The following is an 18,749-nucleotide window of genomic DNA, read 5'->3' as shown; positions in this document are numbered from 1 at the left end:
TTTTGGTCTTTTTGGTATGGGTAGCTCGACCATCCCTTCGGATATGAGGGTCTCAAGCAAATTGGGGACAATGCACTTGTTGAAGGAATAACTCTTGAGCCAGTTTTGCATGGTATTTTCCATGGAACCTGATGACTGATCATCATCCTTGACCAATGCGCATGTTGAGACTACATCACCAATTAGTCGATTGGCTGCAGGATACTATTCAAAATATCATGTCACCCTTCTTCCGAGGAGGCCATACTTAGGGGACCTAGGTATAGGACCACGTTGGGACCTAACAATAATCGTAGGCCTACATACAGAGTGTGTATTAATGTGCATAGATCATGCTCTGTGGGAATGTAAAAGGTCCGCACATGACCGAGTATTAATGTGGACAGAGCATGCTCTAAATGGCCTTTCATGGCTTGAATAGCAATAATCTCTCATTTTGTAGGAGCGATTGAGAGATAGAATCTGGGTGCCTTACGAAACGTGGCCCAGATTCTTATACCTTGAATACTTGAAGCTATGAGAATTTTACGTTCCAGAAAGCAATTTCTCAGGGTGGTGTGAGGGTCATCTCCTAGTCAAGATCTTGTTTATATTAGCTTCATGATTATTGTGATTAGCCAGGGTTTGGAGTATCCAATCGAGTACAATTGAACTTGAGTATTTTTTTTTGAGTGATGGCCCTATATAAGATGGTCATGACTTATGGAACATAAGTTCGTAACCTGACAAGAGACCATTTTATGGCATATGTACTAACGTTCGCATTGAAAGCCACTCGTCCAAATCTATTATCCAAGTTTGGAAGAGCCAGTGCACATGTGCTTTGAGAGGACCCATGTACTTATATTGGAATATGTACTTGTATTGGAATATATCCCAATGGGGTGCATCTATAATCCATCAAGAGTTGGATGATGGGAAGCTTTGGCTTAGTGAATTTTATGTGACCAATTATTTGACCTTGTCATAGACTGTAGGGCATAGGTCCATTGGGTCAGCTTAAGACACCGGCGGAACATCATTCGAGACTAGCCCAATAGAGTACTCTGATACCTAGAGTCGAAGCCATGAGACCTCACTTACCTTTTGTCCAATTTAATTATGATAAGAAATGATGAATAGATGTTCGTAAATATTTTAAATATTTATTGTGAATATTAGAGAATTTTTCATTGACAAAAATGTACTTTTAATATTTTTTTAGACCTAATTCCATTTGAGGATTGCCATGTGGCGCACCCGAGTAGCCATAGGGCGGTCGCGTGGCATCCTTAGCCCCACCATAAGATTTACGCTCAGTTGGGTGCTAATCCCAAGGTGGGGGATGTGGATGTCATATATTATTTTGTTATGTTGTTATATATTGTTATTTCACTTGTTATATTATGTTATAACTTAAGGTACATTTTTGTCATATGTATATTTGATTCACATTAGTGCTTTTGTTGGCATGTGTGAGGTTCATTTTAATTTAATTTAAATATTGAGTCCATGAAAATTTGATTATTGAATTTGAATTTAAAAAATATCTTCACACGTGTGTGAAGGGGACATTAAGCTCATTGTGGTTGGTTTGAAATATTAGATCTATAAGGTGATGGACTTTCATAAAAATGCACATTTCCACATGTGTGAGTTTTACCATTTACTTTATTGCCCATTGCCCTTGATGGATCTCTACACTATTTGATTATTTAAAACTAAGGGTTCTAGTGCAAGGGCAAGTTGAATTCACTTTGAATAAAAATATGGACCTAAGGATAAAAAGGTAAAGCGACTTTACTTAGGATTTAATGTGGGTGATAATGGTGCTAAATCCTATCCCTTTATCCTAGTGGTTGGATGAAGATGGATGGCTAGGGTATATTGGCCTCTCATGTGCCTTTGGATATATCCAGATTTATACACAATGTATATATATACTTCTTTAAGTCCCAAACTGTACCCACATGACAAAATTGATATTGCGTGAATTGAATAGAGAGAGAAAGAGAGCAGACCTTGAGATCTCCTTATACCACCAATATCCCTTAGAGAGGTTTATCCTCCATTGATGATCTTTGAAGCTTGATGGTAGTCCTTCACTCCATAAAATCAAGCTTATCGCATACCATGATCAAGGTATTATCCCTCTAAGTTATTTTATATCAAAGATCATTTTATCCTTGATCAAAGGTTCTTGGAAATTTCATTTACAATCATGTTTTAGCTTCCTTAGACCTCTATTTTGATGTTATCTTCGTATCATTCGTGTGATCCCTCACTTGCTTATGTGTTTTATGCATTAATAAACCTTTGATCATGCAGAGTTTCCTTTGATATACCTTGCACAAATTCTCTTAAGTATTTATAAGTCTTGTTATTCAAATTCTAGAGATATTTACATTATCTTAGAAGTGTATTTGCTCATTTAGAGTTGGAACTTTTGCAAGAAAAGTTGTTGTGGTGGACTATTTCAAGTAGTTTTGCTCTATCTTGCTCCATATTGATTTGATTTGCTTAATTCTTCTTGCAAACTGTTTCAAATCAATTTTGTGGGTTCTAAGAAGTGGTTTTAAAAGTGTAAGAACTTCCTAATTGCAATAGACGTCCTTGATATTACAAACCACTCTTGCACTATTTATTGGGACAAAAGTAAGTCCCTAAAAGGCTTGAATTTGTGGCCCGAGCACAAGGGGTTCGAATCATGGCTTCCTACATTTTGTATGCATGTTTATTTGTTGTTTTTACAGTTATTAAATTATTCATGGTTGAAGAAATCATGTTTGTTAAGTGAAAAATAGAGTTGTGCTTTTAATATTGTAGTATGAGCTTTAACGTTATGCTTTATTGTTTATATAAATTGAAATCTCATTAGATCATTATGATAAAGTGTATGATGTACATGAGACATTGTGATATATGATGATGATGAAAAATGAAGAGAGTTATCGTGGAATTTTTATATAACAATGAATTTTAAGTACAAGTCATGTAATATGTTGAGTTTAATTGTACTTTTGAGTAAGGGATTTGTAAGGGACCTATTAGGATTGAATTTTTATTATTTAAATGAGTACAAACCAATCTTGTAGGCTAGATTTTATTTATTAGAATTTTGTATTGAGATATTCATGTATTTAAACCCTTGAGTTTTAATACAATGGAAATTTTTTAAATATTGTGTATCTAGCCACTTGGTCTTATAACACCAACATTTGGGAGTATTAATATGCATAGAGTACATTGTTGTGGGAACACGTAAAAGGTTGGCATATACCGTGGGAATAGATGGGTACAACAACTCTGTAAAAGGTAGACATATGTGTCCTCCCGCAAGAGCATAACATACTATAATGACATAGTGACATGATATCATTCCCCTACATTTAGTTATAGTAGGATACTCATACATACAAGTCTTTTTTTAAGGTACTCAACATTTTTTAACACCTGATACCCTTACCTACCATATAGTAACTTTTTTATTCAAGGGTATTTTGGGTAATTAATTCAAGGTAAATTAGATATTCAAGATAGAAAGTGAAATATTTATAAATTATAGTAGAAGATGACATCATCTACATGAGGTGTGACATCACCCCATATGGAGCAATAATTGTTTCTTAACCACTAGCTAAATGTCAGCAGTTTCTCATAGATTTATCTATCTTACCGATCCTAGTAATGACAATGCCCTTACTAAAAAAAAAAATTGTATTACAAAACAAAGGGCAATAGGTGCCAAAAAAATACTGATTACATTAAAAAAATATTCATATATATGAGTACCCAACACACATGACAGATCATCCTTGGACAATAGTGAGTGGATGTTGGATCTGAATACTTGTTCTAGACTAGTACAAAGTATAGAATTCAACTCAAACAAATATAGTCCACTCAAATAAGTCCCAATGTATCCATTTGATTAAGTAGGGGGCTGCTACTCAGATTTAACAAAACTGGGTTGTTTTTTAGTATATGAGCTTTATTGCAAACTTGTTATGAATAAAAGCCATGTCTCTGAGAAATCTCCCCCTTAGTTCAACAACAGTCCATAGATTACATATGAACATCCACACAATGTCAACCCATGAAAGAAGAAGAAAAATATGAAAGCTTATAGTGGCCTTATGGTGACCTCAGCACGCAAATAGAGCATGCCTGTCATGAAGTAAGGGTTGTCATCAGCAAAGAATGCTGTCCATGGCATCTGAAAGAGGTTGCGATAACCAAACATCATATCCCCATTGAAGGTGTGTGTGGCCTTTCCCTTGTTCACATAATCCCATGCCTCCTTCGACCATGCGCTAAACTTGAAGTCAACCGCAACATTGACAGAACCGCTCTTCACCATCCCTAAGAAAAGCGCGAAGCCTCGGGAGTTTTGCTCATCCAAGCTGCATTTGGCAGAGAGATAGAAACCAGTTCCCCTTAAATGAAAAACTTGCGACTCTACGTGTCCCTCTGGATAGAGGGCCTGACACTCAGCCCGGCTCAGGTTTAAGAACACAACACACTGGGGCGGCTCCAACTCTATCACCTTCACAGGACGAGAAGTGTAGGCACGCCCGTGTACATATCTGTGTTGGTGGTATGGGGTCTCTGACTTGAATAAGAGTGCGTCCAGAACCAACTTTGAGGCAATGTTGTCGTCTAAGTCATTGCATATCAGCACCTCCCTGAGCTTGGGGGTTGTCATGTATGGGAAGCGGATGAGGCGGGCAATGCGCATGCTCAGGACCTTGCGCCGCTCTTCGAGGTCCGGGTACTTGGCACGCGCCCATTTGAGAAGGAATTCGAACACGGCATCCTCTGACACCACCTGCAACTCATTGCTTGATAGAACTGCCTCCATCCCCACCAAAGGCAACGTCATCACCTTCTCCTTTTGAGAACTACACGTGCAAACAAGACAAATGGAGAGGAGATTTCCATGAAGATCAAATATACATTAAGCAAACTACCCAGATCTTGTGTCATTCTTCACGAAATAGAAAGTTCTTTGAAAGTAAGCAAATCCACGTATGTCAAAGGAGAAACATGATCAAAATATATTGTTTTATCTTACGATTTTTTTGTATAGAACCTCATCTCAAAAACTTAAGAAATTTATACCTCGCATGGAGTGGAAGTTTTTGATTTAGTGCTTTGGAGGTAGATGGCTATTTTACCACCCTTACCTTTTCGATGTTCCACATACAGATTGAAGTAGAATTTCTTATACTAATGAAAATGAGATAGATAGATAGAGAGAGAGAGAGAAAGGCCATTGTCATGCAGGTGAGCCTTGAGCATATGGTTCTTCCAGCCATGAAGGAAGCAAACCGACCTGGATCCCTCAATTTCCTCCGCCACAACTCTTTTAACCACAAGGTTTGAAAAGCAAATTGCTTGGATTCAATCATCCAGGTAAACTGACACAATACAATGGATTTATAAACCTCATTACATAATTGTTTCTCAATATATTGGTCACACAATCGAAAAGAAGGCAAAAAATCATGCGGCATCTTGTGGAATAAAACTGCAAATTGAATTGGAAGTGAGAAATCAACATCTCGAACACAATTAACGAAAGGGGAGGTGGAAATTGACATCTAGAACTCTAATGGAATTAATAAGATCCATGGAATGAATCTCATGTAAAATCCAATGCACTTGTTCACTCTCTATACAAGCAACATGAAAAGAAGCATAGAAGAAAAATATATGCTTCACATATGCACCAGCACATCTGTCAAGGAAAAGGAGTAGTAGAATGCTACTTTGCTTGGATAAATTCATCAAGGAACCTCTCCAAATCTTCAATAGCATATGCAGCCTTTGTACAAGAGGGAAATAGTTAAATTTTTCTTATTTGTATGTCTAATTTCTTATGGGTATTCAGAATTTGAAATATTTATGTGAATCATTTTCTCCTTTATGCAGGCCATGGAATAAAGAGGATTTGGTCACCAATGTCTGGGAACCTAATAACGTTGAGTTAAGCAACTAATAACATTGAGTTAATAGCATCAATTAATTAATAGGATCATTATAAGGTGAACACAAAAACTAAGTAATAGTTCTTGTCATCACATTTTTCCTTGAATTTAACACAATGAAACCAAAGCAGGCATTCAGTGAATCCATACTCAACTGGATCCAGTGAACCCTGCGTGAAATTACGGATCCAAAATTCCGGATCTAATGAACACTCTGTCAGACTCGGAATGAGTTTCTCCTCCAGTTAGGCATGTCCAGGTTTGATTACACCCTCATCTTGGAACAACTATTGCTTTTATGCATTGGATTATTTAGTCATAAGCTTGATATATATTTATTTGGTCATCATAATATCGATTATAAAGGAAAAGGTCATAATTTGGTCATTATAGGGAGCACACAATAGATCTAGTCATAGTGAGCAACTTGTTTATCCTATTTACTCCAGCTATGAAAGTACAACAACTCTTACTAGAAATATAATCTCAATTTGTTCCAATGGAACCTCTAACCCAAAGTTATGAAAATCCTAAGAATGCAATTATATATCCTATTCCAAGCAAGTTGTAAAAGTATGTGTGCCTGAGTCTAGGACTATACATGCTGCTCATCCAATCTGTCAAAATTGAATACAAGCCGTTGGGCTCTCAACCATTTGATCGAATTTGGATGGTCAGCACTGTGTGAAGCTATCAATTTAACTTTTTTCACAGATTGGATTGAGCTCAAATTTTAGGTTATAGGCGTCTAGGCCATCACATATCCAATAAAATATAAAAAATGGTTACCAAAAAAGACCAAAATATCTCTGCAATTTTCAGGGTATTGTGGTCATTTTATTTTTAAGAATTATTCTTACATTTATTTTAGGGGCATGATGGGTAGGTTAGGTCCACACAATGTAAAAACTATAGCTCAATGTAATCTTCAATAATAATAATAATAACAAATAAAATTCATATACTGACACGGACTCCCTATCTTCACAGAGTGTGACAGAGATAGAGGGAGACTACTTTCTCTAGTAAAATCACCTAGAGAGGATCTATTTTAGTTCATTCGGAGTCCTAACCTAAACCAATCTGGAAGGCAAATCAAGGTGGCTACTATGTTCTCAAGAGGCTTCTTTGAGCATGTGGTTGAGAGAAATTTTTATAATGATTCACTGGAACTAGTTGTATCATGGAGGTATACACATCAAGATTCTATGGCATCTCAGAAAATGCAAGGCAAGGGCCTTTAATGTCTTGAATACAGTGGGAGCATCTCAGTCCCCTAGGTCCATTTGTTGAATCATAAGGTCAAGTTATATGCTTTAACAAATTTTGAGTTCTAAGCCCCATTCGAACATTGTCTTCATATTTTTGAAGTTCTAGCCTTGTGCTTATATACTCATTTTGATAAAAGAGTACAAGTTCCATGCTAAATTTGAACCCCATGTTCTCTTGCATTTGGCAGCTATTAAGGTGTTTACAGTTCTCACCACACTCTTAAGACCAATCCATTTTCGCCAAGAATAATACTCACTGGCTGTCTGGCAGCTAAGGTAGTACCCTGGTACTTGGCTATGAGGACCCAAAACCCAACATGATTTTTAATTTTTAGCTACGACCAGAGTAATGATTGATATAGTGCTACCTAACACACAATCTCCACAATAATTGTTGTCTCACCCAGTTAATCATAATTATTGCAACAAATTGTAGCATAGACTAATTCAAAGTTTAAACCTGAGTACAAAATTGGGATCTAGGATTTAGTATGATGTACAAAGATTTGCAAAGTATGCCTACGAGAAACATATAATGGGACATACTAAAAAAAACAACTTAGTTTGAAAATCTCAGGAACTATTCAAGATTTTGTAAATAATAAATAAATAAATAAATATATATATATATATATGAATGTTCTCAGATATCTTCTCAGTATATTAGTATTTTCAGGAGACATGCAAGATAGTTTGGAACTCATTTTACAACCGATGACTATGGATCCCAATAATTACGTAACTAATGCCATAGCCAGTTAAGGATGAATGAATTTAATGAACGAGAGAAATCTTACTGTGTAAACTGCTTGTAACATCTTGCAAGAGATTGCTTAGCTGCATCTATAAGATATTTGATTGCATTGGTTGTTTTGAAAGGAATCTCAAGGTATGCTAAGGCACATTCTGGTGTCATTGGAAGATTACGTAGTAACATGCAGCAATGTTGCACGCAAGATGATACCTCAAACCTGTCAGCAGTTACCAGCACATCGAGCAATGCTGGACTAGTGGTAGCTGATAGCATCCCACTGTACACAAAATTCAGCATATCCATGAAGGGAATTTCCTCTGTTCCAAATACAAAGAATCTTGGGTTTAATGTTGGTTTAGTTTTGCTCCACTGGCTTTCAAAGACAATAAAAGATGTCCACAATTACTATTAACATTCACATCTCAATTATATTTTGCCATATAAATTATCAGATTTCATGAATTAACATAGCCAGATGGACAGAGGAATGAATTAGGAACAACCCAAAACAGCACAAACCAAACAAGTAGTATATTTTTCCCACCATTTTTTACCTTTTAACATTTGTCCAAATCCTTATTAATCCTTTTAGTTATCCTAGACAGTAAATCAAATTTCTAAACAGGTACAAAATTTCATCCCAAATAGATACAGGAAAATATCAATAACAACCACCCATTTCCAATTCCTAAAAGTTTAATGCTACTGGTGAGCTTCTTTCTAATAATTAAAAGACAAAAGTTGAAATATACAACTCCCTTTGATAATTCTGAGGTGTGATTGATAATTCTTTCTCAAAAGGATCTCTTGACTTTTATTGAGCTTACCTGTTTCGCTGATTCGTATTGTCGCTTCTCTCTTTTCTGATTCTTTTTGGAAACACTGCAAACACAGGTCAAGTGTTGATGGTTTTATCCCTCAATTAAAAGTGAATAAACAAAATGAGAAGTATAGTTTTATCTTACCTTGTAAAAGAAAGGGCTTTTAGCAGCCAAAAGGGCAGATGTGATGTGCAACAATTTAATTTTTGTAACAGTATGAGAATCATTGTTGTGTGCTGCTTCATCTTCAACCATGAAAAAATAAGGAGTGAAAAATGATGATTCAGGAAAGGAATGGCAATAAAATTCATTAAAAAAAAAAAAGAAAGAAAAAAAAAGATAGACGAAGAAGAAGAAAAGAAATATTATATTTTCAACAAAATCAGTAAGTATTCTATTTGTAGCCCATAAAAATCACGTTTTCGATTAAACTATGTATTATTTGAGATTTCCATAAAAAAGGTTAAATTTTACTAGGTAATCTGAAATTCAAAGAGTGTTTTCTAGAAGTTCAGTTAATGGGCCATTGGAAAATAGACTTGAAGATTTAAATCCGGCAAAGAGTGGCTCTTCAAAACTATTGCAGTAAATTCAAAACCTGTTGGATGTTTATAAGAATTTTTTCCCAATTTATAATATAAAGTGGAACAAAAAAAAAAAAAAAAAATCATCAATATAAAGACTTCTCCTTATGAGATCGTTATTTCCATTTTTTCAAAGCAGAAGGCTTGAAATTTAATATGGCTGTTATAGAATATAAAGGACCTCTGTGAAAGGAGGATCCATATTGGAGGTATGGCTCAAAGATGAGAACAACAGATAGTAATATGAAGTTTCTCTTCAGTGGTAAATTTACAATTGTCATTTCCTTCTATCCACCAGTGGTTGATCCCCAACAGAGTATGCAGTTACATTACCACCACTTGGCATAGTCCTATTCTTCTAAGGGTTAAGCATTGGATGGACAATTTATTTATGTAACATTCCGAGCAAGAATCAGACCAAATCCTCGAAAATGTGGCAAGAAGGTTGAGAACTGCTTTACGGCCATCAGAAAAATGGTGTTTCTAGCTAGAACAAGCAAGATAGTTAAAGAGCTTGCTGATAAATATGGTGGGTGCTACTCTCAAATGATTTTCCAATATAACATTGACTGGAAGTACATGTTCAGGTATTAATGCTGATTTCAGTCCTGTGGAAGGCCAAGAGTGGTGAGAAAGTATGCATTCTTGTCAACATTCCTTAAAACCAACCTGCTCTTGGTAAGCTATATATCGATGCTGGTCGATCCATAGTGTTACTAATGCGGAAGAAAACTTATTGCAATGTAATGAAGATACTACTGAAAGGCACCATGTGATGTGAAACCAAGATCAGAAAGACCCCAACATTTCATGTTGGTGCAATAACAGGAGTGAACGAAGACAACAGAAGATGCAACAGTATATATTGCTAGAGTGGTGAAATACCCAGACAAAAGGCAACAAAATTGGAGGTGGAGAGAAGAGAATTGCGAGCTTTGGAAGGTGTCGTGTGCAAATAATGCAAAAGATCACACAACTAACACAAAGGTGAAATCAAAGAACAATTGCCTTGACTACATATAGATATTGCCCATCATTCTTTTGGGTGGGAGAGTTAGAGGTCAGCTCGCTAGCTTGAGTATAAGAATTCTTAGGATGACTTGAGAATCTATTTTCACTTCTAATTATAAAATCTCAACTCTTAAAAATAGTACAAATCAAGTCAACCTATTAGCACTTGAAAATCTTGAAAATGGATGGTCCACATAATGTGTTGCAAGATACACTGATTTAGGACTCCACATGTTTTTTTCTTTTTATATTCATACATCTCGATGTCGAGATGGTCTATTAGAGGGCTTTCCAACATCAAAACAACCTTTTATAATGGAATTTTTTTATGTGCACCTTAATCCTACATCTTAAGGTTACAATCTTATAAAAACTTTTTTTATAATAAAAATTTGAAATATTTAAGTCAAAAAATTTAAGTTCTAAGTCAAAGGTGAGACAGGGCATTTCAACCCTTTCTTTTTGGTCACTCAACTATCCCATCCATTGGGATCTCTCAAGCATTCCATTTCCTCTCTCTCATTAATCTTCTTCTGAAGTTATAGGAGGAGATCCCTTACTAGAATCTTTGTCATCCTCCCCTTCTAGAAAGACAGGGACAATAGAGTGGAGGGATAGACAAAAAGGAAGAGAGGGATTTTGGCAATTGAGAAGGGTGATGTTGATAAGGGAAGAAAATGGATTCCCGACCTTGACGATTAGGGTGGCAGTCTAGACTTTCGTTCTTACCATGATTTCAAATTAACATTAAAAAAAAAATTGTCAGTGGATGTGGCTTGTGGTGAGAAAACAAACTATACTACATGGGGATGTATAAATGTGCATTAATTATATTTGTAATAGTATGATGAGTACGGCGCACTTTTACATTTTTGCCAAAAAAATGTAGTTCTAGTGTCATAAATCTTACAATGATTTGAAAATCTATATTTAACTTTAATTATAAAATTTCCAAATAAAGTACTAATCAAGCAGATTTATAAGTATTTATTAATCTTAAAAATAGACCGTCCAAATAACTTGTTACAAGATGCAATATTTTAAACATTTAAAATTTTTTTTTTTAATACTATGAGATAACCAGTGTAGAGAGCATTATCACATTCTTCGCACTTTAGTCGAAGAGGCTGAAATCTTCAAATAAAAAAAATATATATATATAGCTGCAAATACCTCCTGTTATTGAATTTTGAGTAGAGGAGCTTCCAATAGAGAGAAAGTAACCTGTATAAAAAAAAACATGTCATTAAAGAGGAGTTATCTATCGCTGGAGAGTAAAGAGAGCTCAATGAAAAACAGTAAGTTGCATCTTATGGTCCTATTTAATGGCATACAAGTAGATAGTATTGCTGATTTATACACAATAAGTAACTGATGTGGAGTGTTTATTTGTGATATATTGAGTGTACATAAAACCCTAAATATTGTGAGTGGGAGTAAGACCCTAAAAACTTGCTTTTCCCCATCTCCAGTGGCCCAATGGAATTCAACTCTTTGTATGTATAACACTAGAATAAGTTGTGTGTATATGGCAACCCTTCAAATTCAAAGATTAACATTAGAATTGAAAGTTAGATTTGCTAAAAGAAAAAGTTTATACAAGATTGTAACCTTAATATGTATAATTAATGTGCACCTTAAAAATCCATTTGAAAAATATTGTTTTGATGTTGAAAACTTCTAATTGATCATCTTGAAATCGAGATATATAAATATGAAATAAAAAATATTTCGAATCCAAAAGATAGTGCATCTTGCAAGACATTATCTGGACTATCCATTTTCAAGATTTTCGTATGTTTATAGATCTACCTGATTTGAACAATTTTTGAAGTTTAAAGATGTAAATAGATACTCCGGCCCTTCTAAGAGTTTTTTATACTGAAATTATATCTTATGATAAAATTTAAAGTGCCCTTTACTTTAATGGATTAAAGTTGCAACCTCATGCAAACTAGACCTTTACTAAATACATGGTTTCTAAAAAAAATTGTGGGTAACTTGCTCATTGAGTAAGGGCACGTGTGTGGTTGAAATTTTCAAATAAAAGTCAAGGGTATTTATATTTGTAAAGTTTGGTGGTAGTAACTTCAAAAATATAATTGTTCTAGTACAAATATTTCAAATGTGTTCCAACTTAATGATTAAGCAACTTAATAAAAACATACTTTTAGCAAAAATTAATGAAATTTAAATAAAGCCACCTATAAAAATTTATCCTACAGTCCTTTGCATTTTAAGGGGATCTTAACTACAGATAAACCTATATGTAATATGCATGTGTGTATGCACCTTTATTAAGTTACTCTCTCTCATGGAGTGTTTTTTTTACCTATTTAATATTTTTGGACATTGATATTAGGGGTGACAATGGGTCGGGTGGGTAGGCCCGGCCTGGTCAGCTCACCCCTAAAAACCTAGGTTCTGGATCAGGAAAAGTGGCCCAAGGGTTGTGCCAAGGCTGGGCCAAGGCTTGTGCCAAAGCCAGCCCTATTGGGCTTGACCTGGCCTCCTTTTCTTAATTTCTAATGCTTATAATATATTTGTAATTGAACTATGATCATAATATTATCATCTCAATGGTACTTAGATTTCATATATATGACTTTGATTTTTTTTTTTTGACATGTATACCAAGAATATTATTTTTTTTAATTTAATATATATCTAATTATTACAAGATATTTAATAATATATCATGTGACATATTTTTTATATTTTTTAATTTTAGAGAATAATATTTACTAATACTTTGTTTGCTAATATTATTTAAAAATAAATGATTTTAAAAATAAAAAATTAATTAGAAAAAATATAAACTATATAAACAAATCATTATTTGTTTTTCTTTTTTGCACTTTTAGTTTTTCCAAATTTTTAAAATAGGACGCAGTTTGTATAGAGCCTAGGCTTTAAACAATCAAATTAGAGCCTACATTCAAATAGTATCGAGAAATGTGGTTTCACTACTGGAAATCTTTGTGAAAGCCTTAAAATATATTTTTATATTTATTTATAAAGTTTAAAGTTTCAAAAATAGGGTAGATTGACAGATATATGAAAACTTGAAAATCTTGAATATTGACGGTTCAAGAATGCGTTACAAAATACACCATTTCCAAAACTTGAAATCTATTTTTTTTTCATATCCATGCATCTTGACGTCGAGTTGATCAATTTGAAGATATTTGGGCATCAAATCAACCTCTTTTGAAATTTTTGAGGTTGGCTCAAATTTGATTGTTTAGAGCCTTGGCTCTATATAAACTTTTCCCTTTAAAATAAGGGGAAAAGTTTATATAGAGCCAAGGCTATAAACAATCAAATTTGAACCTACCTCAAAAAGTTTACTAGAAGAGGTTGTTTTGATGCCCAAATATCTTCAAATTGATCATCTCGACATCAAGATGTATGAACATGAGAAAAAAATGGATTTTCAAGTTTTGGAAATAGTGTATTTTGTAATGCATTTTTAGACCGTCAATTTTTAAGATTTTAAGTTTTATAGATATGTTGATCTACCCTATTTTTGAAGCTTTGCATTTTATAAATAAATATAAAAATGTATTTTAAGACAATCACAAAGATTTTCAATATTGAAACCACATTTCTTGACACTATTTGAAGGTAGGCTCTAATTTGATTGTTTAGAGCCTAGGCTCTATACAAACCGCACCCTTAAAATAATACTTACTTATAAGTACATAATATATTTTCTAATATAAATAAAAAATAAATTTATTTATGTTAGTGAATGATATAATTGAATATGTTCAAACCGTAAATGCAAATTAGATATGTAAATAATGCAATTGAAATTGTATTTTTTTTTAAAAAAAGAAGTTAATATAAGATTGCAACTTTAAAATCTAGAATTAACGTGTACTTCAAAAAACTATCATGGAAGGTTATTTGGATGTTAGAAAAACCTCTAATCAATCATCTCGACATCAAGATGTATGAATATGAAAAGAAAAACAAAAAACTGAGTTGAGTCCTAAAAATAAAGTATTTACAACAAATTATCTTGACCATCCATTTTCAAGATTTTCAAGTGTTTATAGATCTATTTGATTTGTATCATTTTTGGAGTTTAAGATCTTATATTTAGATATGAAAATAGATTCACAAGCCATCTTAAGAATTTTTAATGTGAAAATTATATTTATGATCAAATTTGGAGGTGCGGCTTCATTTGATTGTTTAAGGTTGCAACCTTAACAAACCACACCCTTTAAAAAAATAATTACCTCAAAATACAAGTAGTAAGTAGAATTATAAAAAGTTTATATGATATGTTTTTGTATTTTTATTTTTCTAATTCTCTAAAATAATATTTACTTATAAGTGAATACTAAAATTACTATATATATATAGGAAAAGTCTTCCCAACGCCTATAGGTGAAAATGAACAGTAATTTCGTGTATGCTCATCACCGTCCAAAGTTTATCGCACGGTCACAATTGTTTGGTAGTGTTTTATTTTTTATTTTTTTTCTATATATTAGAATGATCTAAAATTTGGAGTGTGTGTATATCTCAGTAAGGTGCAACTAACAAAAATATGAAAAACCTATTTCATTAATATAAATTGACCAAAATAGCCCCGTAAATTTTCAGGGGTATTTTGATCAATTTATATTTTATGAATTATTATTTTTATTTTTTTATTAGATTCTCTTATTTTTTATGAACATATGCTCCAAATTTCATATCATTCCGATTTGATACTTCCAGACAACTATGAGGGATGAACTTTGGACAGTGATGAGCATAGGCGAAATCACTGTTCATTTTCGCCTATAGGCATTGCGTAGTGTTCCCAACTGTCAGATCTTCATCGAGTGGTTCAAAATACATATCACTATTTTTATTTTAATCTTTTTTCTATAAATCAGATTAAGATGAAATGTTGGGTGTATATACCTAACGTTATTGCACACCATATAAAAAAAAAATACTTTCAAGAATTTACAATGAACAAATTATCCCCACTGTCTTTCAGGGATATTTTATTCAACTTTATATTTTCAAAAATCTTTATTTTCTATTTTTCTTGTACGACCTATTTTTTAATACACATGCCCATAATTTCATCGCGATCCTATTTTTTAAAAAAAATCAGATAGTGATATGTATTTTGAATTACGCGATGAAGATCTAACGGCTAGGATTCATCCTATATTACTATGGGTTTTGTTAACGTATACTACGTGGTGGTGTATACATTTAAAGTCCTCAACCTGTTTTTGACACTTAAATACCCTTGAATTATAATATAAAATTTTTCAAGTAGGGGCATTTTTTGTCATTTAGAATGGTAGAATAGATATTTCTATAAGAAAATAGTGGTATTCTATTAGTAGTTAAAAGACAAATAATGTGCGATGTCACACACCATGTCGGTGATGTCATTGTTAAATTCTTTTGTTTCTATTAAGAATTTTTACTTCACTATTGACTAATTACTTAAAATACCTCTAGAAAAAAAACTACTACACTATACGATAAGGGTATCTAAGTGTCAAAAAATGTTGAGGACTTTAAGGGTATACATCACCAAGTGGTATAGCCCAACAAAACTTATTCATTATAGTTCCAAAGTGTTTGTTAGTTTTTTCTGTGTGTGTGTGTGTATATATATATATATATATATATATATATATAGGAGTGGATTCTGTCATCCCACGGGCTGACTGCTACAGTGTCAGCCAATGGCCCAGATTCAATCTGGGCTGATCTGACAGTTACAATCTTATTTTGTATTTTAATTTTAATTTTAATTTTTTTTCTACAAATTCAAATCATTTGAAATTTTAGGCGTTCTTTCTCCTCATCAAGTCACACCTAATCAAAATATAAAAAAAACATTAAAAAATATAAATTGGCAAAAATAACCTCAAAAAATTTCGGAGGTATTTTAGTCAAGTTATATTTTACAAAAACAATTTATATATTTTTATTAGATTCTTATATTTTTTAAGAATAAACGCTTCAAATTTCAAGTGATTTGGATTTGTAGAAATAAAATGAAAATTCAAACACGAAATGAAATCATGACCGTCAGATCGACGCAGATTGAATCTGGGCTATTGATAACACTGTAGCTATTAGCCTATAGCTGACAGGATCTTTTCCCTATATATATATATATATATATATATATATATATATAAGGTTTGTCTAGAGTTAAAATACGAAAACTAATGTTAGAATTAGTTATAATTAATGTATTTATTGAAAAAGTAATTACTTCTTGTTTCAAAAATAATTTTAATACGTAACTTAATTATTAACTAAGAGAAACTTGAAAATTTTCACAAAAGTACAATGATATTATTGAAATTAATGTCCTAAAACTTTATTTGTAGAGATCCTTATTTTTTAGTAAGAATTTAACTTTACTTCTTATAAAAATGACAAAATTACCCTTCATCTTTTAGTGATATTTATAAAAATACCCTTACTTAATGAACAAGATATCACAAAAAGTACCTTTTTTTTAAAAAAAAGACATCTCATATTTAGTAAATCCACCATTTACAATTCACTATAATATTAACCTTTATAATTTGAAGGGCTGCACTTGTGAATTGTAGATTATCCCATATGTATAAGGATTTACAAAAATTCCCATGAAATGACTTATGCTGCCTCGACTCATTTATGTGTGCTTATTATATTTTAATTAACATCACATTCCAAATAAGGCCTAATTTGCAGCATTCTAATTTAAATTTGACAGTGCCGATGTATACACGGCTCCAAACGTCTAAGAATATGGACAAACTATGCAGTGTACCTAGATGCAATCCCACCCTAATAAATCATCTAGTCATTTCTTGATTTGTGTGTGTCATCCCGCACAATTTCTCGAAGCCATGCGCCCATGGTACACGTGCCATGCGTGTGCTACATATAGCATCCGTGCCATGCACACGTGTTATGTTATCCTACGCAATATCTAGAAGAATGCCATGGGCGTGCCACACATTCATGGTTCATTTCAATGATGGTAAGGTAAATGTGGACCCTAGTGTCCACGCATCCTCTGTCCATTCTGAAATCTGTGGAACTCATGGCCACCAACATGAACAACCTTATCCCTATTCCTTATAAATTTCCAATCCTTATTTCAACCATTTACCATGAAAGTTTGATAGCATTTTACGGGGGCCAGACACCAATTCACAAAAAGAGAAACCATTAGAGAAATATAAATAGAAAGAAACAAGGTGAAATCATCCATGAAAAATTCATAGTCTAAAAATTAAAATGTAACTACAAAACCATAGAAAAGTTAATAAACTAATTAGATACATGCATTACTATATTTTAAAAAATAGATTGGTGGGGTGAAATATCGATAATTGAGATGTAAAATGCAGAGATAGAGAAAAGAACAAACTGAGAAGAAATATAAACGTGGAGTGAACAAGAAAGCAAACAGCGTACCACTGTTCTCACCCCAGTAGCGTTTCCGTTTCTTGGCCCATTCGGCAACGGTATTGCAATCCTCACTGTCAGATTCTTTATCCGGCGGCTCTGCCATTATCTCAATCCTCAAGATCCTATCAGAAAAGTTGCTGTCATTGAAAGCAAAGGAAAAATCTGGCGAACTAGGATGCTTAGAATCCATTGAGGCGTACTGCTTCAATATCATTTCTTTCATTTTCTGCTTATAATTCCAAAAAATATCGCTGATTCAATATGATTCTTCACTAAACAAAACCCAAGTTTCCTCAATGAATCAAAAACCCTAATTTTCGTATATACTCAGTTGCTAAGAAGCTGAGAACCCAATTTTCTCTGTAATATGAAGAGGCTAAAGAACCCGAAACCTTAATTTTACTGTTACACAGTACTCAGTAGTTGACACTTTACACTAAGACTCTGAAGCAAAGGCATGCAAAATCCAAATTTATATATAGGAAACTTTCTCTCCAAGATTGCGTGTCGCTATTGTTAGAAAATATGTCTGTCAAATTTGGCCAGAATTAGAGGTACAGCTACTTTTAGTGAAGATTCTCAAAAAAATTTGGGCAAACCTATTGTTAGAGTGGATTTAAATCTTTTGGTTAAAAATGGAGGAAGAACCTAGTGATAAGAAATCTGTATATTTGGGGTTTCGGACCAATTTCTTGAGCGTGCAGAGTTTTCTCGTGTTGGTTTTTTATGGGTTCATGGCACTGTTTTAGGGACCACTCCCCGTTTTAACCTCCCCCCCTCCCCTTTCTCCCCTCTTTAGGTGTTTTCCGTAACTGACTCACTATTTTTCTTAATTCATTGCACATCATTTTCTTTCTTATTTGGAAAGCATCTTTTTGGGTTTTACGTTT

The 18,749-nt window shown here is 33.3% G+C and overlaps 1 protein-coding gene across 4 annotated transcripts; it reads right to left on the bottom strand.

Annotated features, from left to right (window-relative positions):
* Nucleotides 1-3,887: 3,887 nt before the first annotated feature.
* On the bottom strand, nucleotides 3,888-18,299 carry LOC18425793 (BTB/POZ domain-containing protein POB1). 4 transcript variants are annotated; one of them, XR_016045260.1, is made up of 7 exons: nucleotides 17,866-18,299; nucleotides 11,584-11,634; nucleotides 8,960-9,060; nucleotides 8,822-8,876; nucleotides 8,038-8,311; nucleotides 5,315-5,399; nucleotides 4,792-4,880 (listed from the first exon to the last, which is right to left on the bottom strand). XR_016045260.1 is itself a non-coding variant. In XM_088852795.1 (6 exons), the coding sequence occupies exons 1-6, from the start codon at nucleotides 18,080-18,082 to the stop codon at nucleotides 4,103-4,105; spliced, it is 1,476 nt and encodes a 491-aa protein (XP_088708921.1). In that variant the 5' UTR covers nucleotides 18,083-18,299; the 3' UTR covers nucleotides 3,888-4,102. The 4 variants fall into 4 exon arrangements, 3 of the variants coding, with proteins under 3 accessions (XP_088708921.1, XP_088708922.1, XP_088708928.1); XM_088852795.1 differs by lacking the exon at nucleotides 5,315-5,399 and having other exon boundaries at nucleotides 3,888-4,880; XM_088852796.1 differs by lacking the exon at nucleotides 5,315-5,399 and having other exon boundaries at nucleotides 3,888-4,880; nucleotides 17,878-18,299.
* Nucleotides 18,300-18,749: the final 450 nt, after the last annotated feature.

This window comes from Amborella trichopoda, chromosome 1, assembly GCF_054954075.1.
Source record: "Amborella trichopoda isolate Santa Cruz 75 chromosome 1, AtrichopodaSantaCruz75HAP2 v2.0, whole genome shotgun sequence".
Classification (NCBI taxonomy): domain Eukaryota; kingdom Viridiplantae; phylum Streptophyta; class Magnoliopsida; order Amborellales; family Amborellaceae; genus Amborella; species Amborella trichopoda.
This window is presented reverse-complemented; position numbering and strand designations above follow the sequence as displayed.

What these genes read in the sequence shown, in the direction of transcription:
- LOC18425793 (XM_088852795.1), bottom strand. Translation starts at nt 18,082, where the DNA reads ATGAAAGAAATGATATTGAAGCAGTACGCCTCAATGGATTCTAAGCAT. An exon ending in CTACTGGGGTGAGAACAGTG is followed by an intron (nt 11,635 to 17,865) that starts GTACGCTGTTTG and finishes TTTTTTATACAG; the next exon opens with GTTACTTTCTCTCTATTGGA. An exon ending in TCAAAATTCAATAACAGGAG is followed by an intron (nt 9,061 to 11,583) that starts GTATTTGCAGCT and finishes TCATGGTTGAAG; the next exon opens with ATGAAGCAGCACACAACAAT.